The 16,743-nt window shown below is 39.4% G+C and overlaps 1 protein-coding gene across 1 annotated transcript in view; it reads right to left on the minus strand.

Moving 5' to 3' along the window:
• Positions 1–16,495, minus strand: part of LEMD3 (LEM domain containing 3) — a 90,347-nt gene extending 73,852 nt beyond the window's left edge. The window contains exon 1 of the mRNA XM_051963713.1: positions 7,848–16,495. Within this exon, the coding sequence (XP_051819673.1) occupies positions 7,848–9,429 (1,582 nt within the window). The 5' untranslated portion in view covers positions 9,430–16,495. The remainder of the gene's footprint in view (positions 1–7,847) is intronic.
• Between the last annotated feature and the right edge of the window lie 248 nt (positions 16,496–16,743).

Raw genomic sequence — 16,743 nt, forward strand, 5'->3', positions numbered from 1 at the left:
TTCTTTTTATACCACCTTAAGTCCCACAACAGCTTCCATAAAACTCTCATCTTCCCAAATATCTTCTCTCCACCAAAAGACTGTATTTCATATTTTACAGAAAAGGCCACTATAAAAGCTGCTTTTTCTCTACTATACATCTCAAAACTATATGACAATAGACCATATTCTCTAATCAAGAGACAGCTCTTGTGAACAAAGCCAATCACTGTTTGAATCTTTACAATCTAATTCCTTACCTTCTACAGCAGATTGTTCTCAAGATCCTCATTCTTTCCTCTAATCTTTAGTATCTTCTATCTACTTGCTCATTCTCAGCTACCTACAAATAAGGCCAGGTCCCATCCCCCTCCTGAAAACAAAAAACAAAACAACAACCAAAAAAACTCCTACTAAATCCCCGACTTAAATCTATCATCCCAACATACTGTTTCTTCCCTACTAAAAAGTTGTTAGTTGCTTCTGGGTTCTCTCCTTTCTCTGTCTTCTAAATTCTCTGCAATCTGTATTCAAATCTCATCATTCAACTAAAATTGCTCTCAATATTTCTTAATTGTTAAATCAAGCAATGATCTTTTCTTCATTCAAAATCTTCCTGATCTACCTGTAGTCTATGTCACTGGAAACACTCTTCTTTTTTCTTTGGGTTTTAATGATACTGCACACTTTTCATATTTCTCCTATTTATTTGATTTTTCTCTTTCCTTTACTTAACTATCATCCATATTCCATCAGTAAATCACAAAAATCTGCCATAGGCCTTGACTTTACTTTATTGATAACTTTATTAATTTTTATGGTTTTAGTATGCCTCCCAAATGACTCCCAAATCTTCATTTCCAGTCCTAACCTCTCTCCTATCCAACAATCTTGGGATCACTAACAGCTTATAGGACATTTTGAACTGGATGACCTTTGAGCACTTCAACTGAAATTCAAATTTAGTATCTAAAACAGAATTCACTAATCAATCAAGAAGAATTTTCTTCAAGCCTGCTAAGTGCTAAACAAAGCGGATACAATGATAAAACTGAAATAGTCCCAGACTTCAAAGAACCATCATTCCTCATTATCTTTCTCCATAAGCTCAACTTTCTTCTTAACTTTTCTGTTTCTCAAGAGTACTACCATTATTTCTATCACCCAGATGCAAAAACTTAAGAATCTATCTCAACTCTCTTTCCAGAGCAGATTAGCTGCCTAATTTTGTCAATTCTGCCTCTCCCCGTTTCATCAGTTCTTTTCTCTTCAACCACAAGGAGACCATCCTATTTTAGGACTTCACTAGCTTTTGGCCAAACTTCCAATAGATTCCCAAATTGTTTCCCTGCCTCAAATTACCTCCCTTTTCTAAAAGATTCTCTAAACAGCTGTCAAAGGGATATTCTTTAACTAGGTCTGAGCAGATACTCAAACTCCCTTTGTGATAAAACTAACTCCTCTCTCCTTCCTACACTTTTCAATTCCCTATGTTCAAGACTCAGCTTATGTAGCTCACTGTCTTCAATCCAGAGGCCTTGTGTTTATGTGTGTATGTGTTGTCATTTTTCCTGTTCAATGTAAGCTTGAAGGGAAGGGATACTGTCACTTTTATCTTGCATCTCTGATATAATCAGATATAATCAGGCACTCTATAAATATTTATTATTTGTTGATTCCCACCATAAAAAAAAAAAAATGCCTTTGTGCTGCTCAGTGTTGACTGAGTAGGAAAAAGAAAAATCGCATAAAAGAAATGGATCTACTTTGTTCCTCTTCCTATTTTCTTTATTTTTAAAACTTGAATATGCTGATTACAGATTGATATGACACTCCTTTATGAAAAGAGATGTGTAAAGCAAATGGAGGTGTCAATTAGTAAAAGCAGGGAACCATTAGAAATTTTTCTGACTTTTTTTTTGTATTTGCAAGAATCGTATCTAGTCTTTGCTAGACAAAACCTAAAGGGACAATAACTCTTATAGAATATGCACTTTTGCCAATTCCTACATTATGACTGTGAACAAATCATTTCCCTTCTCTGGGCCTCAACTTTCTAATCTGTAAAAATGAGGGAGCCAGAGGAAAGTCAATACAAACCAATCAACAACAAAATAGTCATAGTAGTTCTCCCCCAAAATTGCAAACAGATGGTCTATTAATGTAATGGACTATTATTGCATACTAAGAAATGATAAATAAGAGGAATTCTGAGAAATCTGGGAAATGACGAACAAGGTAATAAACAGGATAAAGTATATAAAAATGACAACAAAGGTGAACTTTAAAATCCAGAAGAGGTAACAAAATATACATTTTCTGTCAGAGAATTAACTTCCAGTTACTACGACAGAATATCATATCTATTGTCATACAAGGTTTATTATGTGCTTTTGAGTAATTATTTTTCCTTGTCACAAGGGACCAGAAAATGACAGTAAGGCAAAAATAAAACATTCTAAAAAAAATTTTTAATTGGAAAAAAATGAAAGGAAGATATTGGACCAGAGGACCCAACCCCTGAGGACCCTCCCAATTCTAAATCTACAATCCCTTGCTTTTTTTGGGTTTGCAAGAATTATATCTAGTCTTAGATACAAACACTATCAAACCAATGAATGAAGCCTATAGTTAAATGAAGTCTACCGTCAAATGCTTTCAAGTGTGTTCCAAATTACTCACCCTGGGAACTTCAGAGGTCTGTTAAACAATTTGGATGATGAAAGAACTAACAGATTGCCCTTTTCATCACTGGTTATCAAGAGATAAACATAATATACTGTAAAAAACATAATCCTAATTTTCTGAGAAAAATCATTAAGTTTTTTGAAAAATAAACATTGCTAAATACTCAGAGCAATAGTCATAAAAAGACCATACCTAATAATTACATTTTTCTTTTTAATGTTTCTAATAACTTTAAAAGGAAAATCACAATTAAGTTTTGTATGCTATTTTCTATTTGGCTTTTTTCTTTTAACTTTTATAATCTGATGAGGTAGGAAGGGTAGGCATTATTTTCTCTTTTTTACAAATGATTAAACCTATGTTCAGATTTTCCAAGGTCACATCCATTATTAAAATACAGATCCACAAATAGGATAAAAGTTTCAACACTACATCTTAGTGCTTCATATTCACCACTTGCTAAAATGCACTTATTTTTTTTCCCTAAGTTTCTGAGAAGCACATATCTAACAATCTGCACAGTTGCCATATTTCCATCACACATCTTATTGAGAAGAGAAAACAGGGAAAGTTATTCATCTAGCTCTGACCCACCTCAGATAGATGGTTTCACATGTATTCTCTAACCTACATAAACTGAACTACTTCCTACATTTAGGCCTGCCCTTCTACCTCTAAGGCTTTTCTTACAATATCTCTCATGCTTAGAAAAGATTTCCTCATCATCTTCACTGGCTCAAATTTCTCCCTTTCTTTAAGGATGAAAACAGGTGTCTGCTCCTCCACAGAGATTTCCCTGATTTGGACTCTCAGAATATCTGCTATCTTTGTAGTCCCCAACCACCCCCATTAGCACTCCTACCAGCTGAAGTTATACAAAGTTGAAAATGTGGCCAAAAAGAGATCCTGGAGAACTTTGAACAGGAGAGTAGCAAGTTGAACTATATATTTTAGAAAATATATGTTTAGGGGCAGCTGGGTGGAGCAGTGGATAGAGCACCAACCCTGAAGTTAGGAGGGATCTGAGTTCAAATCTGACCTCAGACAATCTACACTTCTTAGCTGTGAGACCCTGGACAAGCCACTTAACCCCAAGTGCCTAAAAAAAAAGAAAGAAAAATGTTTAATCCCATAGTATTTTTAAGGCAAAGTTATAGTTAAAAAATTAGAGGGAAAAACCAAGTAGAAGGTTCTTGGACAGTTCATAAGTAAGCAAAATTAAATTAAAAATTGATATTAATAATTTAAAATTGAATTAAAAAGTGATAAATGGTGGGAAGGAAAAGAAAAGAGAGTCAAATGTAGGACACTTTGAAAGAATAGGGATTGTAAATGATTATATAATAGGACATGAAGAAAGAGTAGATCGATGATAATGCCAATGTTTGTAGAATAAGGTGAATGAAAATGTCATAAAATTAGGGAACTCAAAAGTGGAAGCTAATTTTCCTCAGAATTTAATAAGTTTTAGTTTTGGATCTGCTGAATTTGAGGCAATGGGATTTTAATCAGTTATGAATTGGACTGAGTGTCTTTAAGTTCTCTTCTAAATCTGAAATTCTTGTAACCGAATACTGTTGAGCAAAGAAAATATGTACATAGCTTTCCTCTTGATCCTAGGACAAAGGTTCAACTGCTAAACCCTAACCTTAAATTGGCCCTATGACCTACATCTCTACTCCTATTCCAATGTTGCTAAATGCTACAAGCAACTGTGTTCATTAGATCTACTCAAGAGTATGCCAATTAGTACCAAATTGCTGATTGTTAAATTCTCAGTGTGAGCATTAGTATCTTGGAAGTAGGGCTTCATTTATTGGTTTTTCAATTGTTTAGATTTTAAGCGTTGAAGAAAATGTTAATAAGATTTAGAGTATATTGTGTGTACAGTTTTCTTGATAGTCGATTGTTAAATATTTATCAGGAACCCCCAGTTATGTTAATATCATTTGGGTCCACATATACCTTTTACTCACTAAGCATTTCTTTACTGACTTTCACATTTGTCAGCAGCTATTCTAAGCCTTTTCTCAAGGGCCAATTCCACTCCATTCCATCAGAAGAATTGTTTATTAGAAATCAAAATCACCCACTAGTTGTTTCCTCTTCTCCCCTATTTTACACCTCAAAACTCTACTTCATCTGGGAAAAATGGCCTTTCATGTCACTTTCATTGCGTCTACTCATGCCCATTATTCGAGTCTCTCCATTATGCTTTGGGAGAGGCTGCCCCTTTAATCATTTCTTCTCATCTTCAAGCTCTCCTTATCTTCTAATCTGTTTTTACTACTTGCAAATATGCAGGACCCATCCACCTGAAAAATAAATAAATCACTTGACTTTGCAATTCCTTTCAAAATAATTTTATTCTCCCTTTCCCCAAAAGTCTATCCTGGTTACCTCCATTTTCTCTCCATTCATTCCCTTCACAATTCCTTTCAATCTGGCTTTTGACCTGTCAACTCCATGGAAATCACTTTCTTTAAAATCACATTATCTCAACAGCTAAATTCAGTCTTTTCTCAGTTCTCATTTTATTTACTCTCTCTGTACCTTCTAACACTAATGACCATTCACTGGGCAACCCTATTCTTCCTTCCTTCTGTAATACAGCTCTTTCCTGCTTCTCCTGTTTGTCCACTCCTTAGCTGGAGCACCACATTTTTTCCACCTCTAAAATGTGGGGGGTACCTCTTCTCTATGTCCTCTCCCTGTCAGCTTCTCTAAGTTCAATTATCTCTATGCAGATGACAAATTGACAATGCTGGAATTGCAGTCAGGAAGATCTGAGTTCAAATCCAATCTCAGACACTTACTATCTGTGTGACTTGGGAAAATGACAATCTCATGAATGCTTCAGTTTCCTCATCTATATAATCAGTGTAACAATAATACTTATCTCCAAGGGTGTTTAGAATCAAATGAAAAAGTATCTGTAAAAACACTTTGCAAACTTTAAAACATCATGGAGGTACTAATTATTATCACAGAGATCTTAGAGATAAGGAATCTCAGTCATATCCAGCTCTACTTTCTCTTCTGTATCACCAAAGGCCTGCTGGCCATTTCCACCAAGGTGTCCCCATAGGCACTTCCAACTTAGCATGTCCAAAATGAAATTCATTATCTTTCTCCTAAATACACTCTGACTTCTAACTACTCTATTTCTTTTAGTGTAACAAAATCCTCCTAAATATCCCAGGTTCATAACTTCCAAGTCTTCCCTTATTCCCTCTATAAGGAATATAATTGCTAAATTTTTTTGACTACACTTCAATACCTTTTGTATCAGACCTCTTTTCTTTACTCATACAGCCAACACTAGTTCAATTCATCTCCCTTTGCCTGAACCAATTCAAGAGCTTAAGGTCTTGGTCTTCTTGCTTCCATCTTTAACTTCTCTTATCCATTTGCAAAACAAATAGTAAATTCATATTCCTAAAACACAGGTTTGTCCATTTAATTCCTTAGCTCAAAAGATTTTCAGTCCCCCTCTTGCCTCTAAGATAAAGTAAAAAAAAAAAAGTCTCTGTATGTCACTGCTGGCCCCTCAACAATTTGCTCTCACCCACATTTCCACACATTTTACATTATCCCCATTTAAGCTCTACAGGCAAATTGGCTAATCATTCCATAAACCCAGTATTTCATCTCTATGCCTTCTTCACTTACAATGGAATGCCTATCCCAGACTCCTAAGTTCAGTTCAAATGCCACCTCTTACATGAAGCTTTTTCTTGACCATCCTAACCTCCCCTCATCTCTCCATGCTTTCTTCCTTTCAAATTATTGTATCTTTTCTTACCTATATACATGTTATATCAACCCAATAGAATTTCAGGTTCAAGGCCTAGGGTTTATTTAACTTTACATTTCATAGTACCTGGGTAACATGTTTTGCACAGAGTAAGAAACAATGTTTACAGTCATTAACATCTAAAATACAACATCAATAGTCAATTACTTTTGACAGTTTTAGGACCAACATTTAAATGTATCTAAGTCAAGCACTATTTTGACTCTCATCTTCTTTGACAGTGCAAAGAATGCTGGATTGAAAATTAGAATTGTGTAATAACCCTGAACTTTTCTGGGTCTTAGTTCTTCATCTGTAAAATGGGGAAAGCCCTCCCCACCCCACCTTCCAGCTCAAAATACACGATTTGTAATATCCTAAATATAGGATTTGTTAGCAATTTTTCAGAACTATGTCCAGAGGGTACAATTCATCATAATCCCCACCAAAGCCTCAATAATCATGACCAGAACAATAACTAGAAATTATGCTCATGAGCTACTTAGAATGGGAAGGTCATATTATAGTGTATAGCGTAACTAAGAGACAAGAATTTTATTAGGAAAAATAAATGATTATAACTGTATTTAGCAACAGGTGAGGAGGGGGTGCAGTTTAACTCCAGAAAAATCATATGTTGGGTATGCTGTTTCTATTCTCGATGAAAATACCATTTTTTCATGTTAGTGAATACTATAAATTTCATTTTAAAACAGTTTTAATGAGCCAAGATGTCTTATTCTGAGAGGAAGTTTTCTTCTAAACAAGATGTTCCACAAAAGTCTATCTACCTAAAGCAGATTTAATAAATTTCAAAACAGAAAATGGAGAGCTGGAAAAGTCCTTAAAAATTATAATACAACCCCTCATCTTAAAAGCAAAAAAAAAAACCTGATGCTTCAAAGAGATTATCTGATTTCCCCAAAGATCACATAGGAAGCAAAAAGCAAAATCCAAATTTAAACCCAGATTTTGTGACTTCAAATCCAAACTACTACTTTAACGTATGTGACTTTCTGCTACTTCTCTTAAGTGCTTTGGCCTTTCTGCATCATCTGTGGGGATTTTCAAACCCAAATGATGATACTTAGGCTGTACTACCAAGTTTGATAACTTGTTGTTTGCAACTTCAAATCTTCTTTCTGATATCTAAAATAAAGTGATCACTGCAGAAGAGTCACAGAACAGGGCCTGGAGCTGCGATTTCTCTGGGGTATTTTCAGTCAAGGAAAATCAGCACCTTCTTCTATAATAGCATTCAGCTAAGAGAATCCCAGAAGTGAAATCACCCAGCCTTGCCTCCAAGGCCAAGAACTCTATGCCCCCAAAACAGCAACGAGGGGGAAAGAGAAAGGGAGGGTCTTACCCGCTGGCCCATACTTACTGTTGAGTGCCCCGTCCTCAGACACTCCCGTACCTCTCATGCCGAGGTAGGTGAGTCCGAGTATCAGGAAAAACAAGCAGGCAGCAGTCAAGAGAAACATGGACAAATAGTGGGCACTGAAGCCCCCCGTGGTGGACACCTCCTCGCGTTTAAACTGCTGGAGTAGCTCCTCCTCCGGTTCCGAGAGCTTCTGCTTGTTGTAGGTGTTTTTCAGGTAGGTATGATTGGAGCCCGTATGATTGGAGTGATTGATCCTGAGCGGTGGGGAGGAGGCGGCGGCGATTAGAGGGCTGGGCGGGAGACTGTTGGCGTAGACCCTCGGGGGGTCCAGGTGGAAGCCCCCCGCTCCGATGTGGTTATTGGTTTTGCGATCCAAGGGCAGCTCCCCGTCGGGTAGGGGCGCGGGGAGGAGCGGGGTCTGTTTCTTGGAGGTAAGGCGGTATCTGGGAATGGGGCTGCAGTCCAGTGGGTCGCATCCCCCTCCCTCCTCTGGACCCCGCCTCCGGTCTAGACTGCTGGCGGCCCTGTCATTCCCCGGGCCGCCGCCTGCGGCCGCCGCCGCAGGGTGCGGCGCCTCCCCCCGGGCGCCCACGGGGGCTTTGCCGAGGCTGCGCCTGGGCCGGGGCCGGAGCAGCGAATCGTCCCTGAAAAGCGGACGGGCCACGGCCACGTCGTCCTGCTCCTCCTCCTCCTCCGAGTCCGAGTAGTTCTCCCGGCAGCTGAAGGGGAGGAGCCGGTTGCCGTTCACTGGCCGGCTGGTCCAGCGCAGCTCCTCACCCTCCAGCTCCCTCTCGCCGCCGCCGTCCCCGCTTTCTTCCGCATCCTCCGGCGCGCCCTCCCTCCCCGATGGCCCCAGGGGGTCCGGGGAAGACGCGGGTCTCCGGGCCCCCCACCACGCGTGCGGCTTCCTCCTCTCGGCGGGCTGGCCCGGGCCCGCCTCGCCGTCTGCTAGGGGCGCGGGCTTCGGTCCGCCGCGGTACTGCAGGGCCGCCCGCTCCTTCCTGCCGCCGCTGGCCTGGTCCCTGGGGCTGGCCTCGGCGTCCGATTCGTCCGAGCTGAAGCCCAGCAGCACCTTGCTGCTGCTGCTGCCGCCACAGGCGGCAGCGGCGGCCAGGGCGGAGGCGGGAGCGGCTGTGGCCCCAGCGGCGGCCGCGGCTCCAGGCGGGTTATCAGGGGCTGAGGCCGAGCCGCGGCTGAGCGCCCCCGAGGTCCGCAGGTACGAGAGGTCACCCGAGAGTGGCCTGCCCCCCATGCTCGCGGCGGCCGCGGCCGCCCCAACCCCTGGCGGCGCCCCCACGGCCGCCGTGTTATTGTTGTTGCTGTTCCGCGTCTTGGCGCTGCGGCCCCCGGTCCGGTGCTGCTGCTGTTGTTGCTGCTGCTGTTGCTGTTGCTGCTGCTGCTGCTGCTGTTGCTGCTGCTGCTGCTCCTCCCGGAGCTTCTTCAGTTTCTTAAGGTAGACTGGCCTGGTGCTCTCCGTCACCGGGCCGGGAGACAGGCCGTAACGGCGGAGCTGGGAGAAAAGCTCCTCATCTGAGAGCTGCTGAGCCGCCGAAGCCGCCGCCGCCGCTGCTGCAGCCGCCATTTTCTCTCCTGGGTGTTTTACAAGCTCCGCGCTACCGGAAGTGACGCGCCCACCCTAGACCCTGAACTAGACCCGTCGGCGTTGGCCTTCCCGAGCCGGCGGCGCCTGGGCCAATGGGAGGCGTGGGAAGGACTCACCTGAGCGGGAAGGGTAAACGTAAGGTGCGGCGGCGGCGGCGGTAGTGGCGGGGCGGCGGGGAGGGAAGGAAGAAGGAGGTACGCGGACGCTCAGCGCGCGCGTCTCCGGGGAGAGGGGCTTCCCCGCCCGCCTCGCCTGGGTCGAGGTGCGTGCGCCCGGCGTGCGTGGGCTCCTCGTGCCCAGCCCCGGGCTGCGCTCTCGCCTAGCACCTTGACCGCTGGCTCCTCTGCGGACTCAGGGGACGGTAAAACTACGGGGAGTGGGAGGGAAGGATGGAAGGGGTCCGCCCAACGTCAGGCTTCCTTTGTCTCCCCATACCCCGGGCTGCGGAGAGCTCCCTATCCCACCCTACTAGTCCCTTAATTAATGATCTTCCTTTTTTTCTTTTCTTTTTTTCTTTTTTTTTTTTTTTTTAAATCCAGCTGGGGGGCTTTTGCAGCAGGAAGTGGAAGAAGATGAAAGAGACGGGAAGGAGAGGGAGGAAGAGAAATGAGACAGAAAGGGAAAGGAGAAAATGAACAAGAAGACAGAAAAGGGAGATGGAGGGAGGAGGATAAAGAAAAGGGAAGGGGAAAAAAGGAGGAAGGGGTAGAAGGAAAGGGAAGAGGAAGAAGAAGGAGAAAGGTAGAAAGAAGAAAGGGAAAGGCAAAGAGAAGGAAGAAAAGGAGGAAGACTGGTGGGTTTCTGGACAGCTGGAGGAGTCCAGCGCTAACCGACTTCTCTAAGGTCAAGGCTGCCAGGCCCCTAATATAGTGTAAGGAGCTGATATTTTATCTCCCTCACCCCTACTCTCCCATTTTTGACATATGGATCACTTTGAGTCTATGATGCCCAGCTTTATTTGTTTCTGAAAAGCAAGAGAATTAAAAGTCTGGTTTTGAGAATCCTACTCAATGAGGATTATCTAGAAGAGACTGCAAAACTATTTTTGGTCATTTACTTCTCTAGGAGCAGGTATACAGGGTTGAATATTATGAGTGAAGAATTTCTAGTAGAGAAACCTTGAACCCTAGGTCATATCATTTATCCCCCAAAGTCCTGGCGTTCAAGGCACATTCTAAAAATGGCAAACAGTTGTTCCACTATGTGTACAATCTGAAAATTTGCCCTGAAAACCATAGATACTTTTATCAGTCCCCTGAATACTACAAAAGAATACTTAGCAATAGGCTTCTGCCAAAGAATATTTTCTTGGGGAAAATCTTTAAATTGAATACCATTTCCTATCCCTACAGATTTAAGTCTGAGACTTTGGGACTAGAAATGTATTGGTTTTGTATGTTGAGGGGAAAATGGTTACAAACTTGCTTTGCCTACATAGTATCTATCCCATGTCTTGAGTGGGGAGGAATATATTATGTGTGTGTCACATGTGGATATATACGTACATACACATGCACACATTTACATATATATCTGTGTAGAAGAAATAAGTAGCAAAACTATTCTAGTGGGGGACTTGAACCTTTCCCTTTCAGAATTAGACAAATCTAATCTAACCACAAAATAAACAAGAAAGAAACTAGGGAGGTTAATAGGATCCTAGAAAACCTAGATATGATAAACCTATGGAGAAAATTGAATAGGGACAGAAAGGAATACATCTTTTTCTCGGCAGTACAAGTTGCATATTACACACTTACCCAAAAATTGACAATGTATTAGGGCATTAAAAACCTCACAATCAAATGCAAAAAGGCAGAAATAGTAAATGCTTCCTTTTCGGACTACAATGTAGTAAAAATTATATTCCATAAAGGGCCAGGGAAAGACAGACTAAAAACCTACTGGAAATTACACCTGTGTGTGTATATACACATTTACACATACTCTATATACACATTCATATATGAGGCATATAGATGTTTTAGTGCTGTCATGGCTAGATGACTGCAAATTCTTTAACTTGTAATGGAATCACATAATTTCAGAGTTGGAAGAGACCCAAATAGCCATCTTATCCAGCTATGCCTTATTTCAGCATTCCTGAACAGCAGTCATCCAACAGGGAGATGAAGATGAGTGCAATGAAAAAAGTACTAGCATTTGTCTAGCATACATAAATAAGGACTGAAGAAAGCAAAATATACTCTCTATTTGAGCCTGTTATAAAGCATTTAGCACAGGGCTTGGCAAAGAGTAAGCAATATATAAATGTTGGCTACCATTATTATTATTGTATTATTACCTTTCCTTACATATTACAAAGGCTAGTGAAGACTACTGAGATACTTTCAAATTCCTGAATTCATTTGGTCCTCATCGCAAAAAAAATGTCTTTGGTATATTCTCATTCTTTTCAAACTTTAGTCTCAATTTGAGAAAAAACTAAGTAATTATTAGAGTTATCCAAAAATAAAATGATTTGTCTTGGAAAGAACATAAGTTTTCCCTCCCTGGAGATCTTCAAGAAAAAGATGATGAATGACCAGGTTAATTGTGTTTGTTGTGAGGAAAATTCTTGAACATCAGTTGTTGACCCGCAAGTCCTTTCTAACTCTCCAGTGCTCAAAGATAGCTTAAAAAAAAAAAAAAAAAAGTCCTAAAGCTTAAAATTGCCCTAAAACTTTTGAAACTCTATATTTACAAAGATATTTATTGGTGAAAAATCTGAAATAATCTTTATGTACCATTTTGGGAAATGGCCAAACAAGTTGTGGCATATCAATATAATAGAATACATTTGCTATTAAAATAACATAGAAACATAAAGAAAAATAGTAAGCTACAATAATCTAAAAGAAATCAACTAGAAGAGTATTATACATTCATACATGTAAAGTGGGTAAGTTGTAATTTTAATTCATTGATAATAATTAGATAAACTATTCCTGAGCTCAGCTCTGATAATAAGCTTAAATAATCCACTTAATCACTTAGCCTCAGTTTCTTTATGGGGAATTTTGAGCAGTTAGATGGCACAGTAGGTAGAGCACAAGGCTTGGAATCAGAAAGACACGAGTCAGAAAGACTCATCTTCTTGTGTCACTAACTGTTTGACTCCCGGCAAGTCATTTATCTCCATTTGATTTTGTTTTATCATTTGTAAGATGAGCTGGAGAAGAAAATGGCAAAGCACTAGGGTATCTTTTCCAAGAGAACCCCAATAGAATCATGAAAAGCCAAGCACAATTGAACCATAACAAAATGGGGAGTATAATACTTGCCTGGCCAATATCACATAGCATTTTGTAAACCTCTAATGGGAGAGGGATGGGACCTGTGATTTCATTAATATAGAGAAACTTCTTCAGCAGTCCAAAAGCAGAGGAGGTGGGGGCTTCAATCAGTGCCCACAACTTATCCCTATCTTTTTTATTATTGGCTGCTTCTCTTTTCTGGTACTTGGATTTACCTATCTGGAGTATGTAAGGATGGGACACTAAATAGTAAGTTTTAGTTAACCAATAAAATCATTTCTACATTACAAAAATGTGGTTCAATTTTACTATACTAGTCGCATAGAGACCCAGCCAAGAAGGCCTGAATTCAAATATTCCACCATTGTCAGAGTTAAACTGAGCATGAAGCTGTTTGGTAAATTGCTTTTGAACTAAAAGACAAAAATTATACTATGTGTATGCAGGAGGGTAGTTTCAGATAAGTCTCGGCCCAGCACCCCTTCTAAGTTCTGAAAAAGAGTATACCTTAGAAGATAGACAATTTTCACCGAATTATTGTGGAATTGAATCTTACCCTTGCTTCCTCAGGATGTCCTGTCACTTTTGCTTCCTCAGAAATTAGTTAGAAAAATAAGGATACACACATTAAAAAAATAATAATAAAATAAAGATTCCTCTCTAGAAGGCTAAAAGCCTCAAATGAGCTGAGATTTATAAAAATATAAACTGAAGAAAAATACTTTAAGATTTATTCAGCGCTAGAAGAAAAACAAAGCATAGAAATAATTATACTAGGGTTGAGTTAAGATTATTCAACCACTTCTATTTAACCCCTTTATCCTACTATTCACCTGGTATAGATGGATTTCTCAATATAAACATTACATACCTGTTCTAGGAAATTATATATAAGGATCTGTACCTCTCTTGTGTTTATGGCTAGGTGCCACCAGTCCAAGGAGAGCAAAGCTAATTTTTTTTCCTCTCTTCTTAAAATATTTAAAATATAGAAAGACAAACAGATTTTCCTATGGAAAAGCTTCCATTAGAGAACCCAAGGGAAAAGGGAAATACAGGTTTGCCATCTTTGGGTGGAGTTATGGTTAGAGTTAACCTACTTGTCCTAAAGAGAGAGTGAATGCAGACATCTATTTGGATTGCCCTGAATGGTTCAGGGATTCTTTGGAAAATGTAAGGTGCTGCAGGGGCTCAGAGGATCTTCCAGTAAGGTCTCTTAGTAGCAGAAGGAAAGAGTGGGCAGTCAGTCCACCCTGAGCTGGATAAGTATTCTTAGCTATATGTATTCCTTATGGATCAGTAACACTGCTTCTTTCCTGATATTCCTTCTGTCTCATCTGCCTAAGTAATCTTGCTATTGAGAACAAAAAAAGGAAGAGAACAAATATTTATTAAGTATGTGTGAGGTACCATGCTAAGCACTTTACAAATATTATCTCACTTAATCTTCAACAATCCTATAAGATAAATATTATCCTCATTTTACAGTTGAGAAAACTGAGGCACTCAGCCATGGTTCACACAGCTAGTAAATATCTGAAACTGGATTTAAACTCAAATCTTTATGACTCCAAGCCCAGAATTCTATCCACTGCAGCTATCAGAAAGCCTGGGGTGCCTTAAACTAACTGGACTGTGTTTTTTTTAAAGAGTCACCCTGAGGTGTGGCTTCTCTAGCATGGTTGCTCCCTTCTGATTCACTCAGGTACTTATTTGTACCTCATAAAGGAATCATCTGGCATGGCCTGAATTTTTACAGTTACTTTAACACCTTGTTATCATCCCTGTTAGCATATTATTAACATTAAGGCAAGCACGATTAACTTCTTTTTTGCTTTTATCCACTCCAAGAACTACAGTTCCCCCTCAATGCCAGACTTCTGGAAAAAGTAGTCTACTTTCCCTGCCTCCACCTCTAACCACCTACTCACTCTTCAACTTAATGTAATGTGGCTTTGGTTCTTACCATGCTATAGAAATTACTCACCCAAAGATCTGTAATTAAAAATTAATTGCCAAACAATGGCCTCTTCTATGTCCTCGTTCTGCATGACTATTCTGAAACACATAAGGCTGTTTCATACCGTTGGCTTATGTGAATCTGCCCTCTCTAGTACTGTCTTTTTGGCCTACCTTTCCTTGCTTCTCTATTCGCATTTCTTCCTAAAGCTATAATGTCATCATCCACTAAGACTCTCTTCTTGCCCCACTTTAGTGATCTTATCCATGCCTACTTCAACCATTACCTCTTTAGATAATTCCATATGAGGACTTACTCCAGGGAACTTGTGGGGCAGGGGAAGGACTCTGCCTGCTGCCAACTCTATACAGCTTGCTTTTAGAAAAACATAAAGGTCGCTGCCCACAACTTCAGGATATATGCAGGTATTTGCATGCATATCTTACTCATTTTTGCCCAGTATCAGACACAGTGAGTTTCACAAAGTGGGCAAATTAATAAGTAGAGAATGAACAAAAATTTTGTCTTTCAATTAGATTTTAAAAATCAATTGCACAAGTGAAATGTATTTTTTGTACTTTATTTTTCTCTGTGTGTGTGTTTTCTTTTGCAACTTGGCTAATATGGAAAGGTATTTTGTATGCATGACTTTACATGTGTAATTAATATATTGCTTGCTTTCTCAGTGGGTAGGGAAGAAATGGAAGGGAAGGGAAGAATTTGGAGCTAATTTTTTTTTATGAGTGTTAATTTTTTTATATGGAACTGGAAAATTATGAAACAAATAAAATATATATGTGTATATGTATGTGTGTATTTCAATTCAATTGTGTTAATGTAGAATGGAGGAAACCTACTTCTTCAGCTGTCTGCAAATCATTGTCAGCCAAAAGGGTTACCTGTCAGCCCCCAAAGCTAATGTAAGTGTAGGCTATATTAATGGAAATACAATGTTCAAAACAAAATTTATACTCTGAATTGATCAAACTACTTCTCAAGCACTGTGTTCCTTTCTGAGGGCTAGATTTTACAGATATTAATTTGGGAGTATTCGCAGAGGAAGGAAATCTATATGGCCAGTCAATAAACATTTTTTAAATACCTATTATGTGTCAATCACTAAATACTGGGGATACAAAAAAGAGGCAAAAGACGATTCCTAGGAGCTCACAATCTAATGGAAGAGACAAAAATATACAAACAAGTTATACGTAGGATAAATAAGTAATTAAAAGAGGGAAAGCATTAAAATTGAGAGGGAATAGGAAAGGTTTCTGTAGAAGATGGAATTTTAGTTAGAATTCAAAGGAAATCAGATGGGATAAGGAAGGTTGAAAGAACTAAAGATTATTATGGAAAAAGGCATTTTAGCTATTTTTGAATTTTAAAAAGGGATTATTATGCAGAAGATAAATTAGACATACTCTTTGTTACTCTAAAGGGCAAAAGGACCCATGATTAGAAATTAGAGAAAGTTTGGGCTCATGATGAAGAACAACTTTTTAAATAAGTAGAGTGGCCCCCAAAATGGAATGGGTTTCATTATGAAGTAAAGATAGTCCCATTGCTAAAAAAAAGCAAAAAAAAAAAAAAAATTTAGCAGAGAATGGGTAATCACATACGGGTCAGCACCAATTTAAAACATAAATGTGTGTAATATACATAGATGAGTGACAGAAGAGAAAAGACATTACAAAATAGTGAAAAGTAGTGGGGAAAAACAATTTTGCAAAAAGATGGGAATAATACTATTAAATCAAGTCATCCCAAGGATGTTCAAAGATGAAATTAGTGAAGGACCACAAAAACGTGGAAAATATATTTGTCAATGTTTTTCTCTATGGCAATCTATTTTTGCCACCAATAACAATGGCTCTATGACATTTCATACCTCAATCCTCAGTATTATCCATTAGGAAGTCAAAATAATACTTAAGAAAACAATTTTAGAAAGATTAGCTATCTACAGAGGAAATCTGAGATGGAGGCAACACAATCTTCAAAATATTGATTGATAATTTGACAAGATACTTTAGGGCTAGAACCTCAATATTGTTATGAACTTTGATTACTAGG

Source organism: Antechinus flavipes, chromosome 5 (genome assembly GCF_016432865.1).
Source record: "Antechinus flavipes isolate AdamAnt ecotype Samford, QLD, Australia chromosome 5, AdamAnt_v2, whole genome shotgun sequence".
NCBI classification, from domain to species: domain Eukaryota; kingdom Metazoa; phylum Chordata; class Mammalia; order Dasyuromorphia; family Dasyuridae; genus Antechinus; species Antechinus flavipes.